The sequence below is a fragment of the Gobio gobio genome, assembly GCF_949357685.1.
Source record: "Gobio gobio genome assembly, chromosome: 22".
Taxonomy (NCBI): Eukaryota; Metazoa; Chordata; class Actinopteri; order Cypriniformes; family Gobionidae; genus Gobio; species Gobio gobio.
Window position 1 is genome coordinate 34,095,188 of NC_137118.1, and position 17,107 is coordinate 34,112,294.

The following is a 17,107-nucleotide window of genomic DNA, read 5'->3' on the forward strand; positions in this document are numbered from 1 at the left end:
AAAATATCGTCTTTTGTGTCCAGGAGAAGGAACAACATGATGGTAAGTAAATGATGACAGAATGTCATTTTTAAAACATCTGTCTGATCTGATGCATTTAGTCATGAGATGAGATAAAAATTTGATCATAAGACATTCAGAGAAGCATGTTAATGCCAGGTGTAAGCATCTAATCTGAGATTGATGTTTAACAACATATAAACAAGGCCTGAGGGTCTGAAAGGAGAAAAAAAAAATCACTAATCGTGATTACACTCATGCAACTACTTCTGTGTCAACATCTGACCACAACAATCTGAACGAACCGCAAATCGTACGAAAAGTAAATCAATGTCCATTTAACGCCTATTTGGTTTATTTTTCATTGCCAGTAATCGTAACAGCACAAGTCAAGCAGAACTGACAGGAGATATTGGAAGAGTTGTAAATCAGTTTGTGTTGTTGCTCGAATCCTTCGTGAAGGGCCCCTGACATTGTAATCTATTTCTGAGCTCAGTTCAGCCTTCGCAAACCTTTACGCCAATTGCAGCTGCCACAAAATAATGACTAACTATTCCAACTTATAATACGGTCCAATAAATCTCCATTCTTCTGGGAACGCGCCAGGCGGGGCTTGTTTACACACGCCACCATTTTTTTCAGGGGTCTTTTTGGCTTGTCATGATTTTCCAGCTGATGGGATTAAACTGTTGAGCGCCAGCGTCTGTTCACACTGATTAGGACGGCATGAAGAACTAGGAAAGACACAAACAAATAAAGCAGCTCATGCTGAGATGAGAGTTTCTTGCATCCAGCCAGCGGACCAAGCAGTAACGGACGAAAAACGCACACTCGTAATATCACCTGCCGCTTATGATTCAAAATTTGACTTACCTGCATCCTTTGATGCTTCTAAAGTGATAAATTGAACCGAAATGTGTGTGTGCGTGTACTCACCCTGCTCAGACCCATGTGATAGCTGCTCTTCTCCAATTCCAGTGACTCCAAAAGCTCCTCTACTGCCTGCAACGACACACACACTGTCATGTCTAGTTCACACAGTGTACATTACCAAAAAAACTGCTGACCCCGTTGTAGGCCTACAGGACTCTCACTGGTTATTCTCTGCCATACAGTCCCCAAACTGTCCAGACGACCATCAGCCCTCACCGTGACACTGACACTGTCTCTCTCATGCGGAAAGGTCTTGAGAATTCGATCTATCTGAAAGGGCCCATCTAGATTACAGCACTAAAGGGGGTGCTGGCCCCTGACAACTAAAGGGCCATTGTTTGCATTGGTCCACAAAAAAACTCTCCTCTGAGACACGGTTCTACCTCCCCCTGTCTTTTTCTTTCTCGTTGTGTCTCTCTAGATCTCCAATTTTGCATCGTTTCTATTTTCTCCGAGACCTGAAAACACCACTGACCTTCTCTGTTGTGTTATAAAAAGAGGTCGGGCATCTTTCTGTACTCTTTTTACTCTAAAAGCAGGTGCTTGGTGTCTAAAATTTCCTTATGCTACACCTGTCAATTTACCAGCAATTCATTTTTCAGACTGGGCATTAAACGGATAGTTTACCCAAAAATGAAAATTAGCCCATGATTTACTCACCCTTGAGTCATCCTAGGTGTATATGACATTCTTTTTTCAGACAAATAAAATCAGAGTTATATTACAAAAGTCCTGGGCTCTTCCAAGCTTTATAATAGCAGTAATTGTTGCTCTGTTTTTGAAGTCCATAAAAATTGCATCTGTCCGTCAAGTAATGTGCTCCACATGGCTCTGGGGGGTTAATAAAGGCCTTCTGAAGCGAATTGATGCTTCGATGCGAAAAATATCCTTATTTAAAACTTTATAAAGTAAAGTTCCAGCCGATCACCTTACGTGGAAAAGTGTTGAAAGTGCCTTATCGCAATTCAAGATGCGTATGCGACGTCTGACGAGCGTACCTGATAACGGAAGCCTTTTGAACGACAGAGGCACTTTTTCCATAAATTTAATATGGAAGGCGATCGGCCGAAACTTTACTTTATAAAGTTTTATATATGGATATTTTTCTTACACAAACGCATCGATTCGCTTCAGAAGGCCTTTATTAACCTCGCGGAGCCATGTGGAGCATGTAATTTGACGGACAGATTCATTTTTTTATGGACTTCAAAAATAATTACTATTATAAAGCTTGGATTAGCCAGGACTTTTGTAATATAGCTAACTCCGATTTTATCGTCTGAAAGAAGAATGTCATAAACACCTAGGATGACTTGAGGGTGAGTAAATCATGGGCTAATTTTCATTTTTGGGTGAACTAACCCTTTAAACTGTATTTTGCAAAAAATATATATTTAGTCCCCATGACAATGTGATTATTTAGCCGTTCAGTCTTTACAAGTCAAGAACACATGTTTGTTTCTGCCTTCTGAGTAAAAAAATAAACTTTATATCTCACAGTATGATTTCATGTTTCACAATATGACTCTCACAATTGCGTTTATCCTAATATATACGATGTTATATCTCACAATATGACTTTTTTTCTCACACTTGCGACTTGATTTCTCACAAAAGTGACTAGATTTCAAAATCTGAATGTTATATCCTCCAATATGACGTCATGTATCACAATATGACTTTATATTTCCCAAAATGACTATTTCACAATTGCAACATGTCATTATCACAATTGCGACTATATCTCATAATTGTCAATTCATTTCTCATAATTTCTGTTTTATATCTCATTATTGTGATTTTAAATCCAACAATATAATTTAATATCTCACAATTGATATTGTAATTATTTGCAATTATTTGTTATATTACAATGTTTCCACTATGTTTTCCAATGTCATTTGCATCAGTGAGATTCAGGTTGTCATTTTTAAATTATGCTGCATTTCCTAATGAAATTTCCTTTCATCTCATGAATATTTTTTTACTTTGCAAAGCCCATTTGCATTTGCATTTGGCAAATGTTAATTCTGGACCCTGTCTGTCCTTTACAAGCCCAGGGCCACAGTGCAAAGGTTTTGTATAAAACTCTCCTTTCCCCTCGGCTAATCACAGGGCCAAAGCGAGATTAGGAGGCCCCTGGACGGAGACATTTTTCTAGCTGATAATTACAGTACATTTGGGCATTTAGTAAGCACTAAAGCCCAGAGCAATTACTACATTTTTCCTGTCTGCTCTGTGTATTGATTCAAGTCAGAGACCCAGCTGGGGTTTCTTGATTAAGCTGTCACAATAACCCTGATTACCCAGTTCATTTCTGTGTCGTACTCACGAAACACAAGAGCGAGAGGAGCTCAAAACTTCATTTTGGTAATTTGTAAAGCTTTTGTACTATTATTTCCATGCTCATTATTCTCTCAAATAGCTACTCACTCGTTTCTCATCCTTCACAATGTAGTTCCGGCCCAGTTTCTTGGTCAGGTGAGGGGCCAAAACGTCAAAACGTCTTCTGAACTCAGAGAAGACCATGTGGTCAGGGTAACCTGCACAAAGCATGCGGATATTCAGCAGGAAATAACAGAGAGGACTTGATTTTATCTATTTGATTGGATCTTTCAATCTCTCTTCTCACCTTGTCTGTAAATCCTCAAACTGTCCAGCAGTTTGAAGCCACGGATCTGGGCCCTGAGCAAAGCCACATCCATCTGCATGAGTCCAGGGTCGCAACTCTCCTCTGAGGATCCTGCGGCCCTCAGAACTTCCGCTCGGGGTAACAAACAATGGACAAAGTGAACCCTGGATCTGCGGACGGTGTCCAACAGTGCATCCTGATCGAAAGAGGAATATATAATGTGTAATTTTAGCCATTTCTTGGAACTGATGGGAAACATTAGCCCTCTTGACAACTCACCACTTGGAGTTTAATCTGAAGGCAGAGAGATTTCTTCTTGACTGCCGCCATGCCTGTGGTGAAGGTCTTCCTCATGCTGGTGGCCCGACGCATGGCGAGCCGAGAGACGCCCTCAAGTCCGGCGATTGAGCCGGTCAGAACAGCAGCACTGCTGGAGCGGCCCACAAACATCCCGCTGATGCTTTTTCTGTAGGAAAGAGTTTGTTCTTGAATGAAAAACATATTTGAAAGGGCCCCTATTATACTCATTTACATGTTCATAATTTTGTTTTGTTTTGTTCATAACATGATTTAATTTTCAAATATGTTTATAATTTACATTGTTGCAGCACTTGTTTTCAACCTCTGTCTGAATGCTCTGTTTTAGTTTTGGTTTCCTTAAAAGCCACTTTCCGGTCAGAGTCGATGGCCTCGTGGGCAGCGCTTCAATGAATGGTTACGCTTTAGGTGACCGATTTTGAATCCCGACTCATGGTACAAACAAATTTGGCTCATGGTCCAAATCGTGAGTACACAGCAAAAGGTTCTTTAGTTCCACTGTCTTTGGACTTCTTTTGACTCTTACGTGTACACAGGCATTCGACGCATGCACATGCATTTTGAGCAATCTCTTGCCACAAGTTACAACCCATGTAAATACTGCAAAAAAATTAAATGATACTCTTCTGATGATGAAATTCGCATCACGCGCACTGAACGCTGACCCTCGCGTATGCATAATAAAGTGAAGTATACTTTGTGTTTTAGAGCTGTATGGATCCAATATGCATTGAACTCGGTTTTCGCTCACTTAAGACATAACCGACTGACATTTTTGTGTGTATTTATCCATTCAAGTGCAAAAAGACACAGAAAAGAACTCAGATCAAGTTTCACATACTATTTAGTATAAGAGGCGGCTTTCTGTGAGTACTCTTTGGATGTGCGCAGCGCAGAAAACAGTGTGCGAGTCTTCTTGCGCTTGAATGGTTTAAAATCCCATTAAAATCACTTTTTCTATGCGCACGTTATGGATGTGTGCGCAGCACAGAAAACAGTGCGCGGGTCCTCTTGCACTTGAATGGTTTAAAGTCATATTAAAATGCACACAAAGGAATCGATAACAGGAATCAAATTTTTTATTTTATAAAAAGTATCCGATTCCTGACCTTAAGTATCCGATTTCAGAATGGAAATCGATATCAGGCGGGGATTATGCAAATGTGTTACAAGGTGACACAGGTAAGTCATGGAAATAATGGCAGGAATACAAACAAGGCATCAGTGCTTTCTGATGGAGTCGTGGAGGCCCTTTGTCGTGGACTTTGTGCTTTGTAACTTTGCTGATAGTTTACATGAACTATATTACACAAAAAAGAAAGATAAAATAAAAAAGCATAATAATTGAATAATTGAATAGTAATAATTTAATTTTAATAATATTTTAAATTTAATAATAATTTTTTGACTTAAGGTTGAAGGCAGCTCTTACTTCTGGGAGTTCTGCAGCAGATTGGCTGCGTTCTGGGGGGTGGGATTTAACCTGGCTAGGTTCAGCCAACCACGTGTGTCATATTCCACCCAATCTGTCCCATGACTGTGGCCGAGCAGGAAGTGATGAGCATTTTCACTTTTAAGCACCACTGTGTGACCTGCAGAAAAAAAATACATAAATTGGTCCAGGGCAGAATGCAAGTGTGTGAGTTTGTGTTTGCGCGTGTTTGTGTGTGTGACCTGTGCTCTCTCCCTCTGCAGGGCCGTAGTAACTGAAGAGTCGTTGCAGGAGTGTTTCCTCTGACCCTCCCGGCTGCAAAACCTCCTCCTCCATCAGCCAAAACAGACCTCTGGCCTCATCTGTACGGGACAGAGTACGTACCTGAAACACAAACATGAATATACACAGTCAAAACACCACAGTCGTAAAAATAATACACCCATTTTTCCCTCAGATCGCTCTCATTAAGCTCTTGTGTTCTTGTACTTATAAACACTGTTAAAAAAAGACTGCAGTATATCACCATGACCATAGCCAAACCATTACTTTTAATATAGGATTGAATTGTCTGTCGTTTCCAGTCTGTCATTTCCAGTTTCAATCTTCAAATTCAAGTGATTTCAAGTGATTTTGATTAAACACAAACGCAGAGATGGAAGTAACATAAAATAATTATTATCCACAGAGCTCTTTTTTAATATAAATCACACAAACTTTAAACATCAGGTAAATAATCGGCCATGGCAGTTCAAGTGCGTCTCACCAGGGCCTGACTGGAGGACTGATCCATCACAGCCACTGAGCGAGAAGGGCTGGGCTCCAGGTCATCCAGTGTGATCTCAATGTTTTCCTATGGAAACAAAGAGACAGTTCATTTGTTTGGATGGACACTGATATATAAAGCTTTGCTTTAATTATATGACATCCAAATTAATGAAACTAATTCAAGTGCAAATAATTATGCCAATGTTTGTGTTGAAAAATGAAAATAATGAAAAATACATTATATTACTCTGGAAGATATATAAAACATTAAATAGACATGGCAAAAAGTGGCCCTGAGAAATCAATATACACTACTGTTCAAAAGTCTGGGATCATCAGTACGATTTTTTGTTAAAGAAATTTGTGCTTTTATTCATCAAGGATACATCAAATTTATCAAAGTGACAGTAAAGACATTTATAATGTTACAAAAAAGTGCTGTTCTTCTGAACTTTCTATGCATCAAAGAATCCTGAAAAAAAAATCCTTCAACAAAAATATTAATCAGCACAACTGTTTTCAACACTGATTATAGTAATAATAAGATGAAGAAGAAATGTTTCTTGAGCAGCAAATCAGCATATTATAATGATTTCTGCAGGATCATGTGACACTGAAGACTGGAGTAATGGTGCTGAAAATCCAGCCTTGGCATCACAGGAATAAATTACATTTTAAAACATATTCAAATAGAAAGTTTAAATTCTATTCATATTTCACAATTAAAATTTTTGTTCTGTATTTTTGATCAAATAAATGCTGTCCTGTTGTGTATAAAAACTTGTATTATCTTAAACAGTGTAGGAGACTGACACAGGCTAGATGGAAATTGTTGAACAAAGTTGTCATTTTTGTTTGTTTTTGCGCACAAAAAGTATCCCCGTCGCTTCATAATATTAATGTCAAACCACTGGAGTCACATGGACTATTTTAATGATGTTTTACGATCTTCCTGGGCCATGAAAGTGTTAATTAAATTGCTGTCTATGGAGGGGTCAGAGAGCTCTCGGATTTCATCAAAATATTTGTAAACTTTTAATTTGTGTTCTGAAGATGAATGAAGGTCTTATGGGTTTGGAACGACATGAGCGAGAGTAATTAATGACAGAATTTTCATTTTTGGGTGAACTATCCCTTTAAACTGTCATAGTAGTAGTACACTGCTTCACTGGCATTACAGGCAAATGGCAAATAAATAAATAAAAAATAAATTTGTAGATAAAAAAAATCAAAAATGTAAATTTAAGTTGTAGTATATGAACATCCATATAAATGTAGAGCTTTTATAAGAAGTTGACTTGGAGATATAGGCTCAGAATTATGTGTTTTTGCACACCTCTTTGTAACGCTCCAGTTCCTTTACGAATGTCCGCTCCTGAAAAAGCATTTGTAGACGTTCCTGAGCGTAATTATGGCAAAGCTCCTCAAACGTGGCACCGCGCTGGTTCTTCACTTGACGAGGGTTCTGGAACCCTGGTGTGTCCACAATCAGCAGAGAACAGAGAGAATGCTGACTGGACTTCAGCGCTCTGAAAAGTAGAAAAAGACATCTGAATGCATCTCTTACCCTACTAAATCAGTTCATACTGCACTGTAATCACTGATTACCTGTTAATAAGAGAGATGATGAGCGTGAAAAGCTCAGAGTATAAACCAGATGCCATGGACTCCAAACATTCAGCTGCTGTTGCTTTAGACACTAAAACGCACACAAAAACTCTTTTTAAACATAAAATAGGGAAGCATTTATGACATATTTAAGAATGTTAACCAAAAAAAGATACCCGAGCTGTCTGTATCATCCGTACTCTGCCGGACGCTTGTTGAGCGGGGCAGGGTGTTCTTTCCCTGGGGTTTAAAGATGCCGGATGACAACTCTTCCAGCGTGCAGCCCAGAAGATACGCTGCTTTTTGTGCCCACTCATGTCTGGCAAACTGCTTTCGGCCCGCTGAGGGGTCAGAAAGCCACATATGAAAAAGAAAAACTGTTACCACAAAGCATCCGTCACATTATGCTGAACTACAATAGATTTTCCAGCTACAGTGAAAGCTCTTTGGTCAAATGTCCAAAGAACAAGGAGAAACTTTCATCTCCTGGATTGATGATCAAAGAGAACAAACATTTTCCAGCATTCGACATTAGAGAGCAGAAACAAGCAAATAGGCAGATGAAAGATAAGCACAGTTCTATTAAGATGCTAAATAAATAAAATAAAAATAATAAAACCACCTGCCTTCAGTCTAAAAAAAAAAGAAATGGAGAGAGAGAGAGACTTGCATTTACCTGCATCTGTTTCTGTGTTATGACGGGAACAGCATGCAACATCAATATGCAATAAAACACATGGTTACAACGAATAAAACACAAACACAACAACTGTTGTACACAATGAAACAGTATTAAACACTGATGATGACTGACAAATGTTTTGTAGACATCAGGCGTGCACACACAAGTCTAAAGATTTCCTCAGTCACATGAATGAAATGACTCTGCTGACTCTTAGTGGACAGATGTAAAAATACACTGGGTGCAATCAGGCATGCTTTATTCTACAGTGTTCTCATGCATTTAGATATTACTATTGGTTTAGGCACTGGAGGAGCTGGTAGCTTTACCTTTGGTGGCCCCAGCGGCACCGAGATGGTATATGGCCCCTAAAATCAGCCACACTGTTTTCTGTTCTTCAGCAGAGATGCCCAGCACTTTCATGGCAGCCTGCAGCTTAGTGAACTGCTGAGTGGCTTTCTGCTTGTCCTCGGGCTACAGAAAAGATGACATATGATACAATGTGTACAGATAAAAGAGATAAAGTGTGTGTCTAGGTCTACCTTATGATCGCATGTGTGGCATTTCTTACCTTTGAGTGAGGGAGGAGCCCAAACGTGCTGTTCTCAGCAAAGTGATTGAAATGAAGTTCAGTCCTGAAAGGCACAATGTTCCATTAGTTGATCAACTTTAATCTGCACATGCTTCTGCTTTGGATGAATCTCAGTTTGCACACTACTGCAGAATATGGCATGTTAAAGACGGCTGGATTGATTTATGCAATAAGTATGCACTTAGTATGCATGCTTTTTGCTTTATAATTATAGTCTCTCACTCACTTTAGAGATGCATCTGCTCCAGCCATCAGATAGTAAAACACATTAAAGCTTGATTCTGCTTCTGGTCGCCTAGTCACTCTGAACTTTTCCAGCAGCATGGTCTGTTTGTGAGACATAAAGTAAAGCAAATCAAAGATAAATCCCCCAGTGAAATATGAATAATCATCCTCTCGCTGTACCTTACCTGAACGGATGCAGAGGCCACCTGTCCTGCCTGGTCGAAGTCAAGAGAGACTATGTGTGAGAAGCGGCTGGCGTTCCCATTCATAGATGTACTGCAGTTTCCAAAAGCCTCTAGAACCGAATAGACCGCCTGCCATTTCTCAGCTGTAAGGAGGGAACAGTTAATAATGGGTTGTACCTAGTCTCTTAATGCGTCATGGGTGTGATTTGGGTGTAACGTGCAATTAACCAATCAGAGTCTCATCTCCCATTCCCTTTAAAAGCCAGTTGCGCTGGCACCATGGCGGATTCGCCATTTACATGGCGCCATTTGTGAGCGGAAAGACTGAACGCTTCTCCAGAGAGGAATCCTTTTAATTTTAATATTTAAAAATGTTTGTGTGCTGCTGTGTGTGTAACAAGCAGAGTGTTGCGTTGTGTACCCGCCTATAGGCGCATATTACTAACGCGCCATTTAAATAACACAAAAAATACTGCGCTATTGACTTTTGACCAGGTTTCAGTTGGTCAATGGCGCAGTCGTTTTCAGTTGCCTCAAAATAGCAACACAACAACAATGCGCCTGAACACACCTCGTTTTCATGGGCGAACAGATGGGCGCGAGTGCATTTGCTATTTAAACAACGTGGCACAGGACATGAAAATGATAACTGCGTTGGGCTGAAACTAGCAAAAACACTTGCGTCGTGCCTGGCGTCGCATTGCGCCGGGTGAAGGATAGAGCCCTAAGTCTAAAATACCTTTTTTATATTTATATTTTATATTTTTTATTCCATGGTGGAAACAAGCTTCCATGGTTTAAGGCTCCAAGTTACAAGAAGCACAAACAATTCAAATAGCAAAAAAAAAAAAACAGGCCATGCAGCTTCATATTCACACTAGCAATGTTTAACAAGACAATTTTGAATGCATTTTGAGGTCCTAATCTTCTTCCTCACCCGAGTACACCTTTCCACTGCCGGCTGCGATGGTGACCAGGTACTGCAGCAGGTGCTGGCAGTTGGTGGTCTTTCCGCTGCCGCTCCTGCCCAGTAGCGCGATGGTCTGATCCTGACGTGTTGTCAGCAGCTGATGATATGCCGACTGAGCAACAGCGAAGATGTGAGGGGCTGTTTCCTCCCTCCGGCAGCCCTTAAACATCTGCATCACCTGATATAAAGAGACCATGCCACTCCATCTCTTTTGACCATAACTCTGAGGTGACTATGACTTTTTGTGAAGTTCATACCTTCTCGGAGTACATGGCAGGGGAGCTGAGGGGATTGATCACCAGCAGGTTTGTCCCAGCATAGCTGTGAATGAGGTTTCCACCATAGCGCTGACGCAAGGTGTGAAGGATGCTGGACTCATTGAGGTACAGAAGAGACGAGAGATCCTCCACTCGATCATATGATAGAGGATTCGCCTAATGATAGATAGATAGATAGATAGATAGATAGATAGATAGATAGATAGATAGATAGATAGATAGATAGATAGATAGATAGATAGATAGATAGATAGATAGATAGATAGATAGATAGATAGATAGATAGATAGATAGATAGATAGATAGATAGATAGATAGATAGATAGATAGATAGATAGATAGATAGATAGATAGATAGATAGATAGATAGATAGATAGATAGATAGATAGATAGATAGATAGATAGATAGATAGATAGATAGATAGATAGATAGTATTTAAACAGGTTAATTGGGTTTTCCATGGGTTACATCCATGTGGTTAGTGACTCCGCCCACCTTCTCCACATCATCCTCGTCCACTTCCAGTAATGTCCCATCATGCTCCAGTCTGACCTTCACTTTCCCCTCTGGGAGAGAGCCCATCTCAGTCTTGAGCTGTGTAGCTATACAGACAAAATGAACATTTGTTACAGGACAGTTGAGGATTACGATCAAAATAGGAGTGTTTAATGAACACTATGACTTCACTAACCCAAAGAAAAGCCATCTTTATGGACAAGCCAGACTTTCTCAGTGTTGTACCAGGCCTTCTCGGCAGCAAGCTGTTCCTCCGTCTTCACCTGCAGTGGAGAGCGAGAGAGATAGTCAGAACGCACACAAACGCACACCAGTCACAGAGAGTGAACCCTACAAGTGATCAGTAACACTGATGGATTGATTGTGATTCAGTTCAGCTTTTCAATCTGTTTAAGAATGAATAGTTTTGACTTTAGAAGTGAACACTGCAAGCAAATATCTGAGATTAAATATAAATTAAATATATATATAAAAAGTGAAGCATCTGTACACAACAAAACTGCTGGAGATGTGCATACTAGGGAGACAAACACATTCAAAGTCTATAGAGAGGCTGCTCAATGCAGAGCCAATGGGCAGGGCTTGACATAATGGGCGGAGCAAGACGGCCCAACCACACCCGGTGGAGCTGGACTAGGTCAAACTCCACACATTACGACCAGAGAAATAAAATTCAGAGAAAAGTTTGCTTCACACACCACAAAGAAATCTATAACACACAGAAACTGCATACATCAACACACATACAGCTAAGTAAAATATAAATGGGAAACATGCTTCAGTTCAACCAGGAGCTCTGCGGTGATGAGCTTCCTCTAATGGCACTATGAGACTCTACCAAGCTCTACACATTTCACAGAATTTCACACAGGCAATGCAGTGGCCAGACCTTAGACAGACAGGCAGCTTCATGTGCAGCCTGCAGGATAGCCACAGGGTCCTCAGCTGCCTTGGTCTGCAAAGGGCCGGGAAAACCAAGAGATCAAAATTCATAAAGACACAAATCCTCAAAAGATAAATAAACAACAGGGAAAGAGGCAGGTAATAATGCGACTTCAATTTTTACTTGAACATTAGTCAAACCCCCATATTATTGTGAACTGAAGAGAAATCAACAGGTCGTAATAAAACACTTCATATAAGAACTGTAAAAACACAAAAGAAAGAAAGAATGGCAGCGGTTACAGGAGGTGATTTTGCTGTAAAGTTCTGCTCCAGATGTTTGTGATTCTCTGGGGTGGGCATCATTGGAGACCCCTACAGATGGAATCAAATAGGATCAGTGAAGTGTCTGAGAGGTCCTTAGCAAGGTGATTATTACCAAACCACCTGTCATTTTAATCTGCTTTAGATTCAATAAAGTTATACCAACATTGAAACCTAAAGGCCTGCTCATACCAAGTTCACTGCAAGACCAAGTCTGACACAATAGCGTAACTAAACAATTGTTAACAGCAGTCAAATCTGAATATCAACAGTGAGACATAAACAACAACAACTCTCACTGATGAACACCATTGTATTACACAATCATCTTGGCAGTTGCGGGACACACACCTGTTGATTGGCGACGGAAGAAATCTGAGATGGAAGTTTTTCAGCAGGAGCTGCAGACGTTTTTGACACTCCTTTCGCCTTCACAGACACAGCACTAATCAGTGTGCTTGTATACAAGCAGACGGTCTACAATCATGCCAAAAACGAGCAAGATGGGAACCACCACAATCCGGAATTACAACTCTGCGACTGACATGATCAGCGCCAATGCAATGTTAGTCTGATAAATAGCTTACGCCTGTTATACAGCCAACAAAGTTTTTAATATTTCCATAGGATTTCTACCTATCAACTTGCTGTTAAAGCCAGTGGGGGGTTCAAAGAGATGGTGTGCTTTAGAAAAAAAGCACAAAAAGTTCCTTCCAGCATCATCATTTGCCATGCCGAATTCTTGCCGGCATCAGCTGACTTCAAAGTTATAGCTGCAATCCACTTCAGAGCGTTAAAGTGAGACAGCAGTCAAAGTCTTCACACAAGAGTGAAAAAAAAGCATTTTGGCGAGATATTAGTTTTGCAGTGAGCTTTTGCATTGGCTTGCTGAGCAATTACATGCATTGCAAAAGCATTCAGAAACACATGCAGTCTGTACCTCCAGCTTTCGCACAGCAGCAGTCCGTGGCACAGGAATAAAGCCTGCGGGGGGTGCTAATGGGTCAACTTTGGGCTTGGGGATAAATCCTGCCACCGGGGCAAATGGGTCTCGCTTTGGGATAGGAACAAATCCCACTGGAGGTGCCAGAGGATCAGGTTTGGGCATAGTTTGAGTGGAAGGGTTTGATTTAGGAGCTGGGATGAATCCTGCCGGTGGTGCTAGAGGATCAGGTTTGGGTGTAAGTTGAGTGGAAGGATTTGGTTTAGAAGCTGGGATGAAACCAGCAGGTGGAGCCAATGGGTTGGGTTTGGCAGCTGGAATAAATCCAGCAAGAAGGCTAAGAGGATTCATCTTAGGAGGTAAAAAGCCAACGGGAGGGGCAAGAGGGTCAGCTTTAGGAGATGGACTGGTTGCAGGGGCGGATGGTTGGGGTTCCTCTGAGGGCGTCTCACTTTCCCCAATCCTTTCTTTGCTTTCCTCCTGGTTTTCTTTGTGTTCGGCAGCTCTTGAGCGGGATCGATGCTCTTTAGTCCTTGCACGGCCCATTAGGCTGGTCAATCCAACGGAGAGGGCATCTCCATCCACAGAGCTGCCGGCTTGCAGGGGACGGCTTGTTTTGGGAACAGAAGTGGCTGTCGATGGCTTTTCCTCTGACCCTGCTTTGTGCGCCGGGTTCACTCCTCTCCTCGCCGACATGTCCGACTCCACGCTGCCATGACGTCCATTCATGGAGCCACTGCTTCTCTGGTCTACAGTCAGTGGCCGCTCTGGATTCACAGCTGTTGATGGTTCACCTCGGTGACGCTCGGGTGGGCCACTTACCTCCGTCTGAGACTGACTCATGCTGTTCTCACTGTCCGGCTGTTCACACAACCCAAAACACACATGTACAGGTCACCACAAAGTAAACACCTATGAAAAACAACCTCTAGCAGCAAGGATTAAAGTTAAAAGTTCACATCCCTCGTAACCTACAACAGTACTATTTCCAGTAGCTTCAGTAAAATTCAACAAGCAACAACCTTTTGGAGTTTCCTGAACTTCCCGAAAGATGACAGATGGGTGCCGTTCTGAATATCAGAGGGTCATCACACTCTCCAGCCCAAGCAGTATTGAAAGTTAATCTGAAAAACACTTTGTTTGCTCTTTTCCACATGGCCAGGCACTTTGCAGTTCTTTTCTCAGCACAGTGAGGCAGGTTAACAGACAAACCCCATAATTAAGGTCACTGCAGTGCAACGCTGGCTTTCAGCCCTGAAACACAACTCTACAGGATCAACCGCACAGGCTTTTTGTAGTCTCTTTTGCACACTATACACAACTCAGAACCTGGAGTATTGCAGAGACCTCACAATCACATGACAGTTTAAAGTGCACATTTAGTTATAAGACACTAATAACGAGCTCTTATGTGGTGACAGACCTTCATGTCTATCCTGAAGGTGATGATGCTGGTGCTCTTCCAGCTGTGCACCTCCATGATGACTTGCAAACCTCTCATACATTTGCTTCAGACGCACACACACACATCCTTAGCTCAGCATCCTTCTCATGCTCCTTCCCTCTCTTTCTTCCTCAAGCTGCCCCTCCTACTACAACAGTGATTGGAGGGCAAAAAGGGCAGGGTGTGATGTCAGCAAACTCCACCCACTGGAGTACAGCAGCAGTACAGTTCCAAACTCTCACCTCCTCCTGCAATAATTATCTCAACTCCTACTACCGTTCATATTTGAGCATCTGAATAAAGAGAAGAAACAGATGAACTGCTTTCATACGGTAATTATAGACAAAGCGTAAGGCTGGAAGCCAACAGGAAAAAGACCACCATTTTTCCAAACAAACCCCATCTTTAGCACCTCCTGATGATATATGTGAAGTAAACACACAGAATGTGATTTAGAGTGAACCATAGCCACAATAACAAATGCAAAGTGCTGGGAAATGTGATCTCATCTGATCTCAGAACAGACACCCATCTTAAATCCGAGTCATGCTGTAATGACGACGCTGCTCATACACTTACACTCGAGGCTTTTGCACCTGGGACATTTTCATCTTTCACCTGAAGGGAGGCAGATGAAGACAGTATTAAAGATCAGGCACTCAGACCTGAGACATTGTACTGGATGCTATCTCTCTATTCTCTCGTTCTACATTTTAGGCAATGGGGATTCTCTTAGAGGTGAAGGTGAGGTCAGACATTCTTACAGAGAAATCCCTCTATAACAATGAATTTTAATGTCTGCCTTTACTTTACGAACCCTTTACTACAGCCAAATTTTCAAATACATGCACCTAACTAGAAAGTTACTGAATATGGACAAAGAAGAAACCTTAAAGGTACAATGTATAATTCCTTTTCCACTACAACAACTTAACTCAAAAAGACATGTTGTGGTGGCCTTCGAAGTTTAGAGAGATCCCGTTTAAGTATTTAAAATAAATTGAGTCATATTACAATAATAATTACAAACCGTGAAAAATAAGCAGGAAAAATACTTTTGTGTTACCTCTTAAAACTTTAGCATTGATTTGCAAGACTTTTGTGATGTAAATAATATGAGATGGTTTTAAGGCTTTTGCAAGCGTTCACAAGTTTCTTAGGGAATGCAATACTTTTGCCAAAGAATGCAAATGATTTGAGCAAATGCAAAGTTTCTTGGGGCAGCACAACACGTTTGGGAGAGAGAGAACGAAAAAGATTTGCAAGCGAATGCAAAGTTTCTTGGGTGAACACCAACATTTTGCCAGTGAATGTAAAAGCACTGAAATATATTTTTTTCTCCCATTTCATAATTTTTGCAGTCCCACAGTATAGATCAAACAATCCTATATCTTACTCTGGAGAAAAATCGTCTAAACTCTATTGTCTAAAATAGTTCTATTTCACCGGTCTTGAGCGGGCAATAAATTAAAAAAAATGATACATGTACGGACAATAAATTAGCAAACAGAATAAAACTCTACTTCCCTTTTTCTCCCAAAATGAGAAACGAGATGAGAAGGCCATGGAGAAACAGACAGAGGAGAGGAGAGGAAAGGAAAGGGGAGGAAAGGAAGGCTTTTTTTTTGGTGAGGCAGAATACAGGATCGGGAAATTGGAGGCAGTCTTCTCGGTTGAAGTTTTGGGGGTACTAGGACCCTGCGGTGAATAGGAAGAATGAACAGCTACAAGGGAAGAAAAAAAGGATGAACATCAATTCTGTTAGATGGAGTAAAGAAAAAGAAGAAGCATCATTAGGCTTACAGGATGACACTCGGTTAGTCAAACAACAAGGCAAGAGATCAACGATGAAGCTTCCCATTGCTGAGTTCTCATGATATTCAAAACTTGTTGGGCTTTCAATGCGTGATTTTTTTTATAATATCTTAGTCACTCCTTTCAATATAATAAATGTGAATGATGACTGGGGCTGTCAATCTCCAAAATGACAAACGGCTCATGTCTAGACTCAATCATGTGACTATTATTATTTAGAACATGAGGGTGAGTAAATTATGACAGATGGACAAACAAAGATCTAAATCAAGTCCATGTGAATCAAGCTTCTCGTTGATAAAAAAAAAAAAAAAAAAAACATGCTGGGGAAGAGCACATTTGTAATACAAAAACAACCGGTTTGAAAGTGAAAGTGCAGTTTAAGGCAACAGGAGCTTTCATGACAGACAAGAACAGTCACTATAAATAGAGCACATGTGAAGAGGCCACAATGTGACATGACCGGCACACACACAAACACACACACAGCTGTCCCGCAAGCTTTAAACCCTGATTCTTATACCTGTCAACCACAAAGCAGACACATCAGATTCCCTC

At 40.8% G+C, this 17,107-nt stretch overlaps 1 protein-coding gene across 3 annotated transcripts in view; it reads right to left on the reverse strand.

The window, feature by feature from the left end:
* Window positions 1–17,107, reverse strand: part of myo18aa (myosin XVIIIAa) — a 59,101-nt gene that overhangs the window by 25,140 nt on the left and 16,854 nt on the right. Inside the window, exons 1-23 of one of the 3 annotated variants that reach the window (XM_079804595.1) lie at window positions 15,314–15,331; window positions 13,288–14,151; window positions 12,699–12,776; window positions 12,327–12,398; window positions 12,031–12,096; window positions 11,317–11,404; window positions 11,121–11,227; window positions 10,603–10,779; window positions 10,313–10,523; window positions 9,376–9,518; window positions 9,192–9,292; window positions 8,945–9,008; window positions 8,703–8,847; window positions 7,868–8,032; window positions 7,692–7,782; window positions 7,420–7,612; window positions 6,082–6,168; window positions 5,558–5,699; window positions 5,316–5,475; window positions 3,845–4,031; window positions 3,566–3,761; window positions 3,367–3,476; window positions 937–1,002 (exon numbers count right to left, since the gene is read on the reverse strand). In XM_079804595.1, coding sequence (XP_079660721.1) covers window positions 937–1,002; window positions 3,367–3,476; window positions 3,566–3,761; window positions 3,845–4,031; window positions 5,316–5,475; window positions 5,558–5,699; window positions 6,082–6,168; window positions 7,420–7,612; window positions 7,692–7,782; window positions 7,868–8,032; window positions 8,703–8,847; window positions 8,945–9,008; window positions 9,192–9,292; window positions 9,376–9,518; window positions 10,313–10,523; window positions 10,603–10,779; window positions 11,121–11,227; window positions 11,317–11,404; window positions 12,031–12,096; window positions 12,327–12,398; window positions 12,699–12,776; window positions 13,288–14,133 — 3,495 coding nt within the window. In that variant the 5' untranslated portion in view covers window positions 14,134–14,151; window positions 15,314–15,331. Of the gene's footprint in view, window positions 1–936; window positions 1,003–3,366; window positions 3,477–3,565; window positions 3,762–3,844; window positions 4,032–5,315; window positions 5,476–5,557; window positions 5,700–6,081; window positions 6,169–7,419; window positions 7,613–7,691; window positions 7,783–7,867; window positions 8,033–8,690; window positions 8,848–8,944; window positions 9,009–9,191; window positions 9,293–9,375; window positions 9,519–10,312; window positions 10,524–10,602; window positions 10,780–11,120; window positions 11,228–11,316; window positions 11,405–12,030; window positions 12,097–12,326; window positions 12,399–12,698; window positions 12,777–13,287; window positions 14,275–15,313; window positions 15,332–17,107 lie in introns of those variants that run through there. The other 2 variants (XM_079804593.1, XM_079804594.1) reach the window with 2 other exon arrangements.